The 13,213-nt window shown below is 45.2% G+C and overlaps 2 protein-coding genes across 5 annotated transcripts in view; one reads left to right on the forward strand and one right to left on the reverse strand.

Moving 5' to 3' along the window:
* The window catches only part of CCK (cholecystokinin), a 4,675-nt gene extending 124 nt beyond the window's left edge, over window positions 1-4,551 (forward strand). Inside the window, exons 2-3 of the mRNA XM_026034847.1 lie at window positions 4-125; window positions 3,920-4,551. Of these exons, the coding sequence (XP_025890632.1) occupies window positions 4-125; window positions 3,920-4,056 (259 nt within the window). The 3' untranslated portion in view covers window positions 4,057-4,551. The remainder of the gene's footprint in view (window positions 1-3; window positions 126-3,919) is intronic.
* A 5,782-nt stretch (window positions 4,552-10,333) lies between these two features.
* The window catches only part of TRAK1 (trafficking kinesin protein 1), a 74,112-nt gene continuing 71,232 nt past the window's right edge, over window positions 10,334-13,213 (reverse strand). For all 4 annotated transcript variants that reach the window (XM_026034856.1, XM_026034853.1, XM_026034854.1 and 1 more), the window contains one exon: window positions 10,334-12,244. In XM_026034856.1, the coding sequence (XP_025890641.1) occupies window positions 11,446-12,244 (799 nt within the window). In that variant the 3' untranslated portion in view covers window positions 10,334-11,445. The remainder of the gene's footprint in view (window positions 12,245-13,213) is intronic.

Consider the following 13,213-nt stretch of genomic DNA (forward strand, 5'->3'; position numbering starts at 1 on the left):
GCGGCCCGTGCGCGCGCCGGCCGCGGGCGGCCCGCCGAAACCCGGCCCGCGCCTCGACGGAGGCCTCGACCCAAGGGCCAACCTCGGCGCCCTGCTGGCCAAGTACCTGCAGCAAGGCAGAAAAGGCACCGGTAAGAGCTGTGCCGCCTCCTGGGGTGGACACCGGCGGGTTGGGGGAAGCCTGTCGGCATCTATCGCGGATAACTGCAAAGAGAGGATGTGGGGTCTGCTCAGTTGTTCCTGAGCTAAAGAGCGTTTGCCTTCTCTGTTGAGAAGCTCTGCCAAAACGCTCTGTCTGGAGCATCCACTGACTGAGAGCTGGGTACGGGTAACAAAAATAAATTAACCTGCCTGTCAGGTTCTAGCTGAGGGGCCTTTTAAAAGAGTTTATTTGCACAGCCTTATTATTATCTTGGCATGTTTTATATAATATTTTGTCTTGCCTGAAACCTAGTGATTGTGTTCTCTTGAAACTTTTTCACTGAATTAGCATGTCTCCCCTTTCCTCTAAGTGAAGAGAGTGTGAGAACTTTTATGTAGCTAAATAGAGACCAAATAGCTAATCTTGCCTCCTCCAGAAATATCCACAGCAGGAAAATCTTCTAGGTGTCGGACTCTCACATACATTTTTTTTTTTTTTTTCCTCCTGGGGAGAAGTTACAAAAGTGAGCAAGCTTTTAAAAGATCAGAACTTGCATTTGTGAACATGGTGGCTAAAAGCAGTAGTAGATAACTGTGTTGCTTCAAAATATGCCAATTCTTACTGGGTTTCAAGTCCCAGGCAGCCTTGGAGTACGAGAGAATCTTGCAATTACTTGAAAACCTCCATGGGGCTGCATTTGTAAAAGGGATGTGAAGCACAGATAGGAATAGTGGAATTTGAGTGTTTTAGCTATTTATTTTTAACTAGGTAATATATTAGTCATTTAAGGAAGAACTTCTGTTATATACATGAACTAGTTAGGAAGAGAATAAAGCTGTATAATAAAAGYATGCATTCTCTATGTGCTCAAGCACGTGCTGTCTGTGCTATCAGTAGAGATGATGGATCAAAATCATGGCATGGAGTTCCCCATCCCCATCTTCCCTCTCTCCTCATCCTCTTCACTCCCCACAAAAAAAAAGACATTTTCCATTTTGAAGCGTGTGATCTGTGTATTGCTTTGCAGCTGAACAGAGAAGTGCTGATTCTCCCCTGGGGAGAAGGATGCCCGCCAGCCTTAGCAAAAGCCAYCACACAATCTAGGGATTTACCTAAATCTTATTTAATTACTGTAGCTTTAGTCTGGTCTCTCCAGTGTTGCAGGGGAAAAGAAACATCCTAGAAGCAAAGAGGGCTGTAGGGAGAGGCAGTAACTGTGATGAACAAGGACTTCACTTGCAGACYCAGGCTGCATTTAGGATGAAGTTCCCTTCAAGCAAAGGCTTTCTCCTCTCCTGCAGTTCACTCCAGCCTCCTTTCCTGATAGCCTTACCCCCTGATCCTTGTTCTAGGCAGAATCTCTTAATTTTGAAGGAGCTCTGCAGTTAAGAGATGTCCCATGTGTTCTATACTAGTGTATGCYGGCACACACACTCCTTGGTATACATGGAGCACGATCCAATTAGAAACAACCCCCCAAAAATATCACTTTGTATTCTGAGAGACTTCATCTCCTGTTAGCGTGTCTGTTAAGGAACTCGTTTTAGCAGTTTGTAGGTCTTCATGGAAAGGCAATTCAGATGCAAAGTTGCATAATTTGGTACTGTAGTTAAAGGTATTGCTGAGGCAGAATCTTCATCTSCTTTCTGCAGTGGAGTCGTTGTCACACACATCTATTGAAATTGAACTCATCATTCTAGTTTATGTGGCCTCTTAAACTTTTGGCTGACATTTCCAAATAGCTTAAATGGGTGAAGTGGGGAGAGACTAAGAGGGGAAGAAGAGGGGGAGGATGGGGAGGATTTAAGCCATATTTTGTCCAAGCATTATATAAAGGAGAATTTCTTGCATTCATGTTTGCAGATGTATGATTAACCCTACAAAAATACTGTTAGCAAATGATGGGATTCTTGTGATATTGCTAAGCTAATTGGACTCTGACTTGCAAATAAACTTGCTAGCAGAGACAAAGCAGTGTATTTTTTACTTAAAATAATGCAGATAGTGGCCTGTGAACTGTGTCAGAGTCCCGACGTTATGTTCCCATTTAGCACAGAGCTTCGGAACACTTTAGAAATGTCTCCAAAACCTGCCTGCTCCATTAGTTGCTTGTGATCCCCATTCAAATCATAATATATACCAGAAAATTTCCATTGAGGGGAGAAGAGCATTTGCTAGTTTTGCAATTATCAGCGATGACATTTGCCTTTACAACTAATAAAGGCTCATTTTAGCCAATATTCTCAATGATAACAGTGAGGATTAGATCCTCCCAGGACACGAGAGCTTATACAGCAGCATCTTTCCCAGCTGCTACAGTTCTGAAGCTGCTCATCCCCTGTTGATTCTGCAGCATCCACAGGACACCTTCAGTGACTTGAGGAGAGGTAATGAAGGTGCAGTTAGGAAATTCCTTTCGTTGTGGATGACCCCGAGCTTTCAATTACCTGAGCTGCGGGCTGCGCAGCGCGAGCCCGGCTGCGCGCAGCCGAGAGGCAGGAGCTGGGCAGGCAGCAGCGCGGGCGCCGCTCGTCCCACGCCAGGGCAGAACAGCCCCGAGGGGCCGCTGCAGCCTCCCGAGGGGCCGCTGCAGCCTCCCGAGGGGCCGCTGCAGCCTCCCGAGGGGCCGCYGCAGCCCCCGGGGCCCCGCGGCCTCGCGGGTCACTTAGATACCGATGCCTGAGCGATGGCTCTGCCCTGTCCTCGCACTGCTGCGCCACGGTGCCAAGAAGCCATTCTCAGCACCTGGGAATCTGTACTCTGAATTATGTATGTCAGGTTCCTGGGGTTTAATTTTTAACCCTTTTTTAGGGGGCAGAGAGTGGGAAGGAGTAGCTAAGCATTGCTGTTCTGTTTTTATATCACTTCTTCCTCTTTTATCCCTCTTCAGCTACTGAGAAAGCAATGTGGATTTGTTTGTCAGTGAATTATCTTCATTCGAAATCATGTTGTGATTAGAAAGCCTTTGAAATATAAAAGCACAGAGTCAGCAGATATTCCTTCAAAACACAAGAAACTAAGCAAAACAAATGCATGGATTTGGATTTGTGGCCTTTGGCCTTTTCAAACAGTTTAAGTACCTCTCAAGCCTTGGTCTGAGTTAAATATTGTTGATCTGTTATTGAACCTGTGCTTCTCCCTCACTCAAGGATTAGCCTCATCTTAATTGCTGGTGTATTTTAATTCTGGTTGTTTTCTGGGAGCACGGATAAAAGTAAACTTTTTCCCCCATTCTTAGTTGCACATAATGCAATGATATCAAGATATCAAGCATGACTTTCTTTTTAAAGTATAAATCTATCTTGCAAATAATTCAGGTTTTGTCTCCTTGGTTGACTTTGCACCTTGTCTCCCATTACCAGCAAACAAGGGTGTGTAGCAAGAGCGAGAAACAGCCTGGACTTTCTTCATCTCTCTAGCGAGGTGGCAAGAGAAGGKAGCAAGGAAAGACACCCACATTCCTTCCAAGCAGCCTGGAGCTGCCGGGGGCAGCGATTCCCCTGGGAGCTGTCGGGATGGCAGTGGGACAGGCCATGCAGCTCCTGCTGCTGCTCTTTGCTACTGCGGAGCTCCCTGCAGTAACAGCAGTGTGCTGGGTGCTCGCTGCGCTGCTCTCGCATCAGAAACTGTAGGTAGAATCCTTAGGTGGTCTGCCCAAGTCTGCCCAAGTCAGACAGTTTCAACTGTCACATGCCAACAACTCTGCCAAATACAACACAGAAAATGGGTGAATCTGAGAAACGTGTCCAATTATCCTCTCTCCTCCCTCCTCTTTAGGTCCCAGTGGAAGGATCTCAGTTATGGGAAACAGGGTACAGAGCTTTGATCCTACGCACAGGATAAATGACAGAGACTACATGGGCTGGATGGATTTTGGACGGCGCAGTGCTGAAGAATACGAGTACTCCTCCTGAAGAACCACAAACTATAGCAACAGGAAAGGGAAAAAAAATCACACTCCCATGTCTGTACAGCAGGAGAAAAATTAATTTGTTGTTCTCTTCAAATCAGTGTTTTAAAATATATTATGTACTTGACGTAAATTTGTCTGTAAGACTATACAATGCAATATATACATATGCAGAATTTTCCAGGAAATGTTTTCTTTCTTTCTGTGGTTTCTCATACACTGATATTCTATTAAAATTATTTCACATATCCCTTCTTGTCCTGTCACCACACATTGCTGGGTGCCTAACAACACAGGGTGGCAGGAAAATGCCCTCATTCTGCAATGCAAATACATTTGATTTGTTAAATTGTCAGATGAATGAGCCCCTTTATAGAGAAATCCTGTAATAGTCACAATAATTATGAACTCTAAGGAAAACTCATCCAAATATAAATACAGTAGCACAATATTGCCAGAAAAGGCCACCTGCCTTCACGGCAACCCCATTTGGCAAGGATTGAGCTGCGCACCAAACCCCCCTGTTTGGAGCTAACAGGGCAAAACACTAAAAGAATAACAACAGTATCTTTCCCCTTCTTGGCTAATTTATTTTACATTGTGAACTAAATGTGAAAATTCTGCTCACAGCTACGAAACATGGAATAAATGGACCATTCCTTGCCTTGTGGTGAGCTGGAACGTTCCTTCGGGCTGGGAGTGACAAGAGCTGATGTTGAGAGAGCAGGGAGCAGGCACGGGAGCAGGTCTCATTGCAAAGTCATTGCAGGACACAGGGCAGAGAGCTCTGCGCTCCCGGCTGGAGAGCAGCTTGTGCCTCTCCTGAGCCCAGGGTCGAGGCTGCACCTCTGGGGAGCCTCTGCCCGTGAGCCCCCGTGCTCCAGGGCAGGAGCTATTTCCACAGCGGCTAACAGCTTGAAAACCAAGGTGCAGAGAATAATAGAAAACTATCAGACTAAACCAAAATTCTACCAAAACCAAGAGGTTTGGGAGGCAAAACAGTTATGCCCACTGCTGAGCACAGCAAAACCGATCAGAACCCTTGGGGAAGCTGATCCTAGCGCCCGCTGAGGCACCACCAGTAGCAGCACTCGAAAAAGTTTGCAACACAACAGATCCTTCAACAAAAGGTAATAGGGAATTTTCTACTTATAGCAAATGTCTCATCTGGGGGCTCTCATCTTGCAAAACAGATTCAGCTGCTCTTCTAGATGAACTTCATCTCAAGCTCCTTCCAGTCAGCGTTTTTCCAAGCTGCCTATTCCATCTTTTCTCAGTCTCTTTCCAACTACAATGAGCTGACTTCTCCTTACTCCACTCTGCCTGTGGGAGAGCAGTCCAAAAAGCCTGTTTTCCTCCCAACACTTTCAAACAGGAGATTAAAACCAATTAAATATTTTAAAAAAAAGGAAAACACAGACTAATGCATACATTAAAAGATTTCCTACCACAGTGGTGGGTTTTTTTTGTTTTGTTTTCTTTTATAAAAGCAACTGGAAGGAAAACTAATGTTTCTGGTGTTGTTGTTCATTTGGTTTATAACTTAATGACAGAAGGGTTTAAGCAACTAAAAAAGTTTCTATCCCTGCTGTATTTTTTTAAAGAATGCAATGGGGGGTTGTTACTGCAGAATGCCACATTAGCAAAGAAGCCCGTGCCTTTATTCTCCCTCTCGCTTCCTGCGTGCACTGGCAATAACGCAACTTTTCCTCCTATTTGTCTCTTCTGAAAGTCCCCCGAGATGCTCGGGAGGGTAAGGAGTCACATATCAACAGAGCTGGGCCTGTCTGTACCCCAAGAGATCAATCACTTCCCGGCACAGAAGAACACCCCTGCTCCGCCGGGCATCCATCAGCACTGCTTTGGAGCAAGCGTTTGCTCAATACAAATCTTGAAAAGGGCAGTTTTGGAAGAGAGATTTTTTTTGGTGAAAACTGTTTTCTTCCCATAGTGTCATCACAAGCAGAGCTTTTCTGGTTTTGAAAGTGATTAAGACGGAGCACTATTTTCTCTGCCAGCTCCCTGACAACAGTGTGACATTTGCACGTAATCACATTTCTATGTTTCCAGGATGCTGGAGAGCTTCAGACACAACCCGGTCCTATTTCCTTATTTTTTTCCCCCAGTCACTGCGCCTGCCACTTTTAAAAGTTAAACGGTGCCAGGGCTGTAAAATAGGCAAAGGGAATAAAGGAATTTGCAGTGATTCACCCAGAATCCAAATGAGCATTTGAGACATTTGGAATTTAATAACTTGTTACTTATTAAAGTCCTCCTAAGAGACCGTGATGAAAAAAAAAAAGCACTATTTCACTGAATTAACCCAAATTAGTCTGTACGATCAAAGCAAGCCCTTTGCTGTTTGTTATGCTAAGAAAGCTAAACCTCTCGGTGAAGAGACCCTGCGTGATGAGTGGGATTCCTGAAGCTGTGGAAATACTGCCTGTAATTGTGCTGTGATTCCCGTGTTGCGGCCTCCCTCCTGGATCAGTGAGGATCATTCCCAGCCCACGTGTGTATTAGCTGCAAGGCAGAGCTTTAACTTCTCCTCATACAAGAGAGTCATCACCACTGACACACAGAAATCAGGATTTAGGGGGTTTCAGTCATCTTTGCCTGATTCAATTACTTGTATTATTTCTATTCCAGCTTTATTAATCTAATTTTAAAGCAGGTGCTGGGTAAAACCTTGTGGACAGAGAGGCTTCCTGGAAACTCCATGAAATATTGTGCAGACAGCAGCCATGGAGAGGAGCGGATGCAGCCAATTTCCCTGAGGGATGAAGAGGAAATCCGGGAAAGAATCCCAGAAAGCAAGGGATTCCAGGGGAAGGAGCAGATCGCCCTCGGAGCAGGGGCTGACCATAAGAGAAATCTCAGTTTTTTTCAGCTCACCTGACCCYGAACAGTCTCCTCTGCCTTGAAGTTTCACATATTTGAAATTAAAAAAAAAGTTGTAAAAAAAGCAATTTTGGGATCACTAAGGCCAGTGCTTGGATACTGGACGAAGCTGGAGATGCCACAGGTTGTGCAAGGTGAATTTGCTGCCAAGGCCGGGACCGGGCCAGGCCAAGTGTTGGGAGCTCCTGTTTGGCCTCCGCGCCCGCTCCGAGCCSCACGCCTGGAGCACAGGCCCGATCCCATCTGCACTGCCCGGATGGAGGGATTCGCCCGGCGGACGAAGCTGCAACATCCTCCCAAAGCGGCAGAAGGCTTTTTGGGGAGGGAGCCTTTGATTTTAGTCTCCTCCAAGCTCATTAAAATTCTCTTAAAGAGAAAACACTCGGTGATGGGCTTGTTAAAGGTCTAACCATTCCCAAATGACGGTGTCAAATGAACAACAGATGGATTCAGCACAGCTTGAAGCCTCTTTCAGAGGGACAAAAATCTCTATTTTAAATACAAGCCGTGCCTCTTCCTTGAATATCTCTCCCATCCCTTGAATGTCACTCTCCCATGCACAAAAGCCTGACGGAGACAGCAGAGGATGGTGTGAAACACCAAGACTTTCAGGCCATTCATTATCCTCCTGCTAGTCCAGGCTCCCAGTTTGGGGGGTAAGCAATTAAAGGGGGYACTCACCGAGCCCTGTGAGATGTCATGGCACGGCTGAGCGGTGCAAATTCTTTTACAGGAACGAGTGCTGCCAGCATTAGGCCTGTGCCAGACGAAGGCAGGGCACATTTCACAGCCTTTGCTGGACTTCTCAAACCAGTGAGAAAAGCTGCTAGCAAATGTCCCAAATGCCACACGCATGCCAAGAGAGATGCAGGGAAGTTTCTAAGAGACTTGGATATTGCAAGGATGAAGGAGTATTTCTGAGCAGAAACAGCTGTTTCGCATCCATTTCACCTTATGGCGCTTGGTTTAGGCAGTGGTTTTGTTCTGCCTTGACACTGTCTCAGGGCTTTAAGCTCAGTTTCTAGAAGTCTTGCTCAGCCTCGGTTATCTAGTGTCGCAATTTTCTGTGCTTGAGGGGAAACCCAGGATCGCTGCAGGCACCACTGCTGCTTCCAGAAGCAGAGATGAGGGGCCAGGTATGTGCTAACATAACCCATTTTCTCCAAAGCCCACTAGAATCAGGAGGCAGGRACTGTCCTGCCCATGGCAGATCTCCACAGACCCTCTCCAGTTGCTCCTGTGTATCCCACTGTATTCTGCCTGCCTCAGCTCTCTTGACCTCAAYGGGCTCCACTTCTTCCCTCCCTGGCATCTCTCTGATCTTCTTCGGCAACACGAATATCTTGTCCCAGACATCCTGTCCCAGGAATGCAACCTGGAAGCCGTGTAGGTCCTGCAGTGAATCCTACTAATCCTCAAAATTTTCACACGTAGTTGAACACAAGCTGCCTTAGCACTCCAGGGCATTGGGAAGGTCGGATTTACAATTCATGTTCATAGATGTCATAGTTCAAAAGTGAATATAACTACATCTAATCACATATTAGCCACTTAGCTGGCACAGCCCACAGCCCAAAAAGGAAAAAGGAAAAAGGAAAAAGGAAAAAGGAAAAAGGAAAAAGGAAAAAGGAAAAAGGAAAGTGCATCCTTCTGGATACTTTCAGAAACATTAGGCGACTTTCAAAGCACCAGGAAATATCAATCCAGCACAAACAGCAAGCACCATGCTTTCCAACCCCAAAGTTTTAGGTCAGTGTAGGGGCAGCCATTCACAGCAGCAASGATAGGTTATGGGGGRAAAAAAAAAATCTATAGATTTTGGAAGGCRAAAAGGTGCAATTAGTAAAGAGAGCATCAAAAAAACCTGCCTGCAGTTCACGTATTACACCAGACTCAGCCAGGACCATGTCGGCCTCAGTGCAGCCGTACCCGGKGCAGCTCAAGGGGCAGCTACAGCTGCGCCAAGGGCTGGCAGAGGGACTGCGGGACCCTTGATGTGACAGGATTCAGGTGGGCAGGCACTGGGGCAAGGGCTGCAAACCGGCAGGGAGGGAGGTGTGAAAAAAGCAATGCTGGAATTCCAACGGGGGAGGTGGAAAGTGTACCTGCTTCTGTATTTTTCCTCCTTTGACTTGACTTTTACTAGTTCTGAGAATCTTAACAGTTCCAAAACTCTTTAATTACTTTATGTCCAAGAATTCAACAAACAAACATGGTGACACTCTCTTGTTTTGCTTTGACTGATGGGCCACAGCAAGGGAACAGGCTCAGAGATTCACCACCTCAGAAAACATCCAAAACCCCAAACAGGAAAAAAAGCTGAATAATACACAACAAGGCAACTTTCTGTTGTTGTTGTTATTTTATTGATATTAGTGAAGAAATTTAAATTTCATTGTTCTGATGTGTTACAATTGCTTTCTCTGGTGGGTGGACAACTCCCAATGCTTATTTAATGGCTAAATACTACTTCCCAATTCCATCCTTAACTTCTACATTTTAAGTTCTCACGTGGTATTGCTTTCTTCCTCTGGRTATATAAAATGGTCCATTAAGTCCATATTTTTTTCAGAATCCACTGTTATTCTATCTACTGTTTTAAGATACATTCAAATAAAAAGATAATTAAATTTACTTGCAATAAGTGCACACATACAACAGCAAGAGAGCTGATGACATTTTACTAAAACATTGTAAGTTCGTAGAATAAATAGAAGTCTTCAAACACATGCAGTAGTTGACCGATGTGTTTTTCTTTTTCTCAAAAATATGCTTAGTGTCCATAGCACTACTGTAGTAACTACTTCATTCAAAAACAAAAGCAAAACCCACCCCTCTCTCGTCACAAAGATCAAAAGACAGTTTCAGTTATACAAGAAATTATCAGTGCTGACGATTTAGTAACAGTCTGGTACAAATGGCAATGCACGGCAAGTGTAGTGTCATCACGGTAAGGACAACCAGGGAGCTTGGTTGAAATGCTGCAAAAATGGCAAGAAGAAAGATGTTGACCCTCACCCCTGCTCGCTCTCCTCTCTCCTCAAAAACAACAATAAAAAGGTCTCAATTGCACTCTAGCAATGAGCTCCATCTTGTCCTTTTCCACTCATTTTTCAAGCACCTAGCAGAAGTTTGGGAGAAACGGAGGAGAAAATTTCAACATAAGAGGAGAAAATTTCAACATAAGGTCTCCTGGCTGTAACTAAATGAGGTGCAAGTTCTTTTGTTTTCTTCCTGAAAATAAGTTTTTTTTTTTTTTTTTTTTTTTTTTGGCTTTAAAGCATGATGGTAATAGATTTTCACATACTTTTACCTCTGCTAAGGTCAAACTTTGGATGGAAAAGGCTTATTTGGAATTAAAAAAAAAAACCCACAAAGCAGGAAAAGGCTAGGAGTACTCTCACCTTGTTCACAAGGACACTTAAGAAGGAGTCCTTGGCATAAAGCCTGCAGACAATCTGATCCTCAGCCGCTTTTCCAGCTTCTACCATCGCGTTACTAAACGTCTGTGCGGCTCTGCTGAGGTTTCAAGGACACCTTTATCCTAATACTGCTTTTGCTACATGATCTTTCATGACTCCCTTATGTGCCTGCGTGTCCCACAACCCTGGCTTCTAGGAAGGCGGCTGCCACGGTGACCTCCTTGGTTGTGAAAACTGTTTTCTTTGGGTTTCAGTGGCAGCAACGCGCGGTGAAGCATCTTCCCCTCCACGATCCAGTGCAGCACTGAGAAAACAAAACAAAACAAAACAAAGCGAAACAGAGAGACAAGCAGCCACACGGAATATAGAAGTGCCRAACGAAACGTCAGCGGCAGGAAGGGGTCAATGTTCCAGGTACCCAGCAGGTCTGCCAGCTTCCACGTGGTGTTAGTTCAAGTTTATCCTAACTAGGGGGAGGAAGGGAATACAGACCAGAGCAAGAAACGACTTCCGTTCAGGCAAAACGGCCAGGCACTCCAGTAACTCAGCTCAACTCATCTACAAAGGCAAAGTCAAAATGACCAAATGCTAAACTGAGTGCTTCCTTCGGCACGTAGCAAAGCGCAGGGAGCTCCCACGCTTCAYGGGATGCGCTCTGAGGTCTCCTGCAATGCACTCAACCTTCCCATGGGGCCTCCAACTGTCAAGTTAGGCTAGCTACAGAATTCACCTTTTTAGCCAAGTTATTTTTTGTGGTTTTTCTTTTGTTTTTTTTTCAGTGCATCTTAAAAAAAAAAACTTTTCAAAAGGTTAGCAAGTTAACCTTGATACAGCAATCACAATGTAGAGCCTTTTGCACTCAATCGAACAGGAAAATAATCCAATTAGTTACAATAGATCTGGTATATATTTACATATTTTGTACAAATTTTACACATTTCTCCCATTAGGCACAAAGTTGATTTGTCAAACTCAAGAGGCAATGAAGGGCCAGGGCAAAAGGGGAAAGAGGGCTGGAGAAGAAACCTCAGTATTTTTATTTAAAAAGACTAGCTGTAAAAATAAGTCGTTCATCGCAAGCTAGTTTGCTTCGGGAGCTTGGTTCCCATGAGGATTCCCGAAGCGAGGGATGTCGGGCCTTTCATCTGCATGCTGGAACCCACCATCGTGGGGAAGCTCCGGTTCCTTCGGATGCCTGTGTTCAACTGGATGCCCCCGATGGCACTTGTCACAGCAGGGCAGCCCAATGGGAGAGCATCTGGTGCCAGGCCTCCGGGAACAAGGGCCCTCACCGGTCCTTGTGCCCCACAGAGGAGAGGTCCCTGGTCATCAGTTAGAGGAGGGGCTGGCACGTGCCCCGAACTCACGACCTTGGCGATGCCAAACCTCTTGACTTTGTCCACGAGATTAAGGTTGGAAACAGACACGTCCGTCTGACTCTCACTGTTCCTGATGCTCTTTTTGTTCCTCACCTCCTTCAAGATGGAGCTCGCAGGCTTTGAAGCCAGGAAGTTGTCGTAAGGTGGGCTGGTGCACTTGAATTCGAACGACGGAGGAGAGGACGACGGTGTCTGCATAGGTGAGTTTGGGGGAGTGGAAGGAATGATGGCCATTTTGGGGGAGTAGGCGCTGAGGAGGGTGCCCTTGCTGGCCCTGTCCCAGCTCTGTGGATTGTACACTGCTGCCGAGATGCCCCTCTCCTTCAGGAGCCACACCAGCCCCAGGGACGTGCTCATTGTCGTGGTGGATTCCCGGAGGTTGGTGAAGGATTCGGCCAGGCTCAGACGCCGAGGAGTACAGGGAGTAGCCACTGGGGTGCCTTTCAAATTGCCAAGGCTGCCACAAGCTGGAGTAGGTGCTGCGTTAAGGCTGGAAGCAAAGGGAGAGTTAAATTAATCTCTCTACTGGGGCACTAAAACTTACTGCAAGACTTTTAACCCTGAGCRTGGAATTTTATCCACTTTGAGGGTGTGCAGCAAACTGCTGTTTCCCATGTCCTCACAACTACGATGGAAAGTACAGAAACATCAAATATAACTCTTCATTTAGTATACTTTACCAGGCAACATACCAACCACAGGATTAATTCATTCCCCAACTGTACCCTTGTATTGACGAACTGTTAGTTAGATCAAAAGGCTTGGGATCAACAGCTTTCTGCAGGGAATTTTTCCCCTTATCTACAGGCTGTCCTAACTACCATTGCTTCCATGAGACAAGGAAGCAGGGGAAGGAGGACGTGGACTAATAATATAAATTTTGCTTTCTTGTGACAATTCTGTGCACACAGAACTGCTAGTCATTCCAGTAATGCTGGATCATGGCAGGGCTAACATCAAGGACGAGATGGAATATATTTGTTCCAGTAGCACTTGCAGTAAAGTTGCTGGAATTGAGTATTGTCACCAACAGGCACCTCTGTAAGGACAAACACTCTTTTCCTTCTCATGTTTTGCTGAATTTGATGGTATTTAACAGGAGAGGATGGGTGATCTGACTTTTGAAGGAGATGAATGGCAGTAGGAAAAACCATCAAAAGAAAAAATACAGTCAAGCTCTTGGGTATCAGCTAATGTGCAAGTAGTAACTCAGCAACAACCAAACACAGCAAAGAGCCATTCTACTGTTAACTCGGTGCAATATTAATTCCTACAGTTTGAAACAAGGTTCAGCTTTCACCAACTCTAGTTCTTTTCAGAATAAGCTACATAGAGGCAATGGATGAGAAAATGTAAATGAAGAATTAACACACACACATTTAAAACTCACAAACATTACATATCTGTGTATAATGCTATTTAATTGCCTTAAAAAAAAAAAAAAAAAAAAAAAAAAAAA

The sequence above is a fragment of the Nothoprocta perdicaria genome, unplaced genomic scaffold (genome assembly GCF_003342845.1).
Source record: "Nothoprocta perdicaria isolate Ctin4 unplaced genomic scaffold, notPer1 scaffold_150, whole genome shotgun sequence".
Classification (NCBI taxonomy): domain Eukaryota; kingdom Metazoa; phylum Chordata; class Aves; order Tinamiformes; family Tinamidae; genus Nothoprocta; species Nothoprocta perdicaria.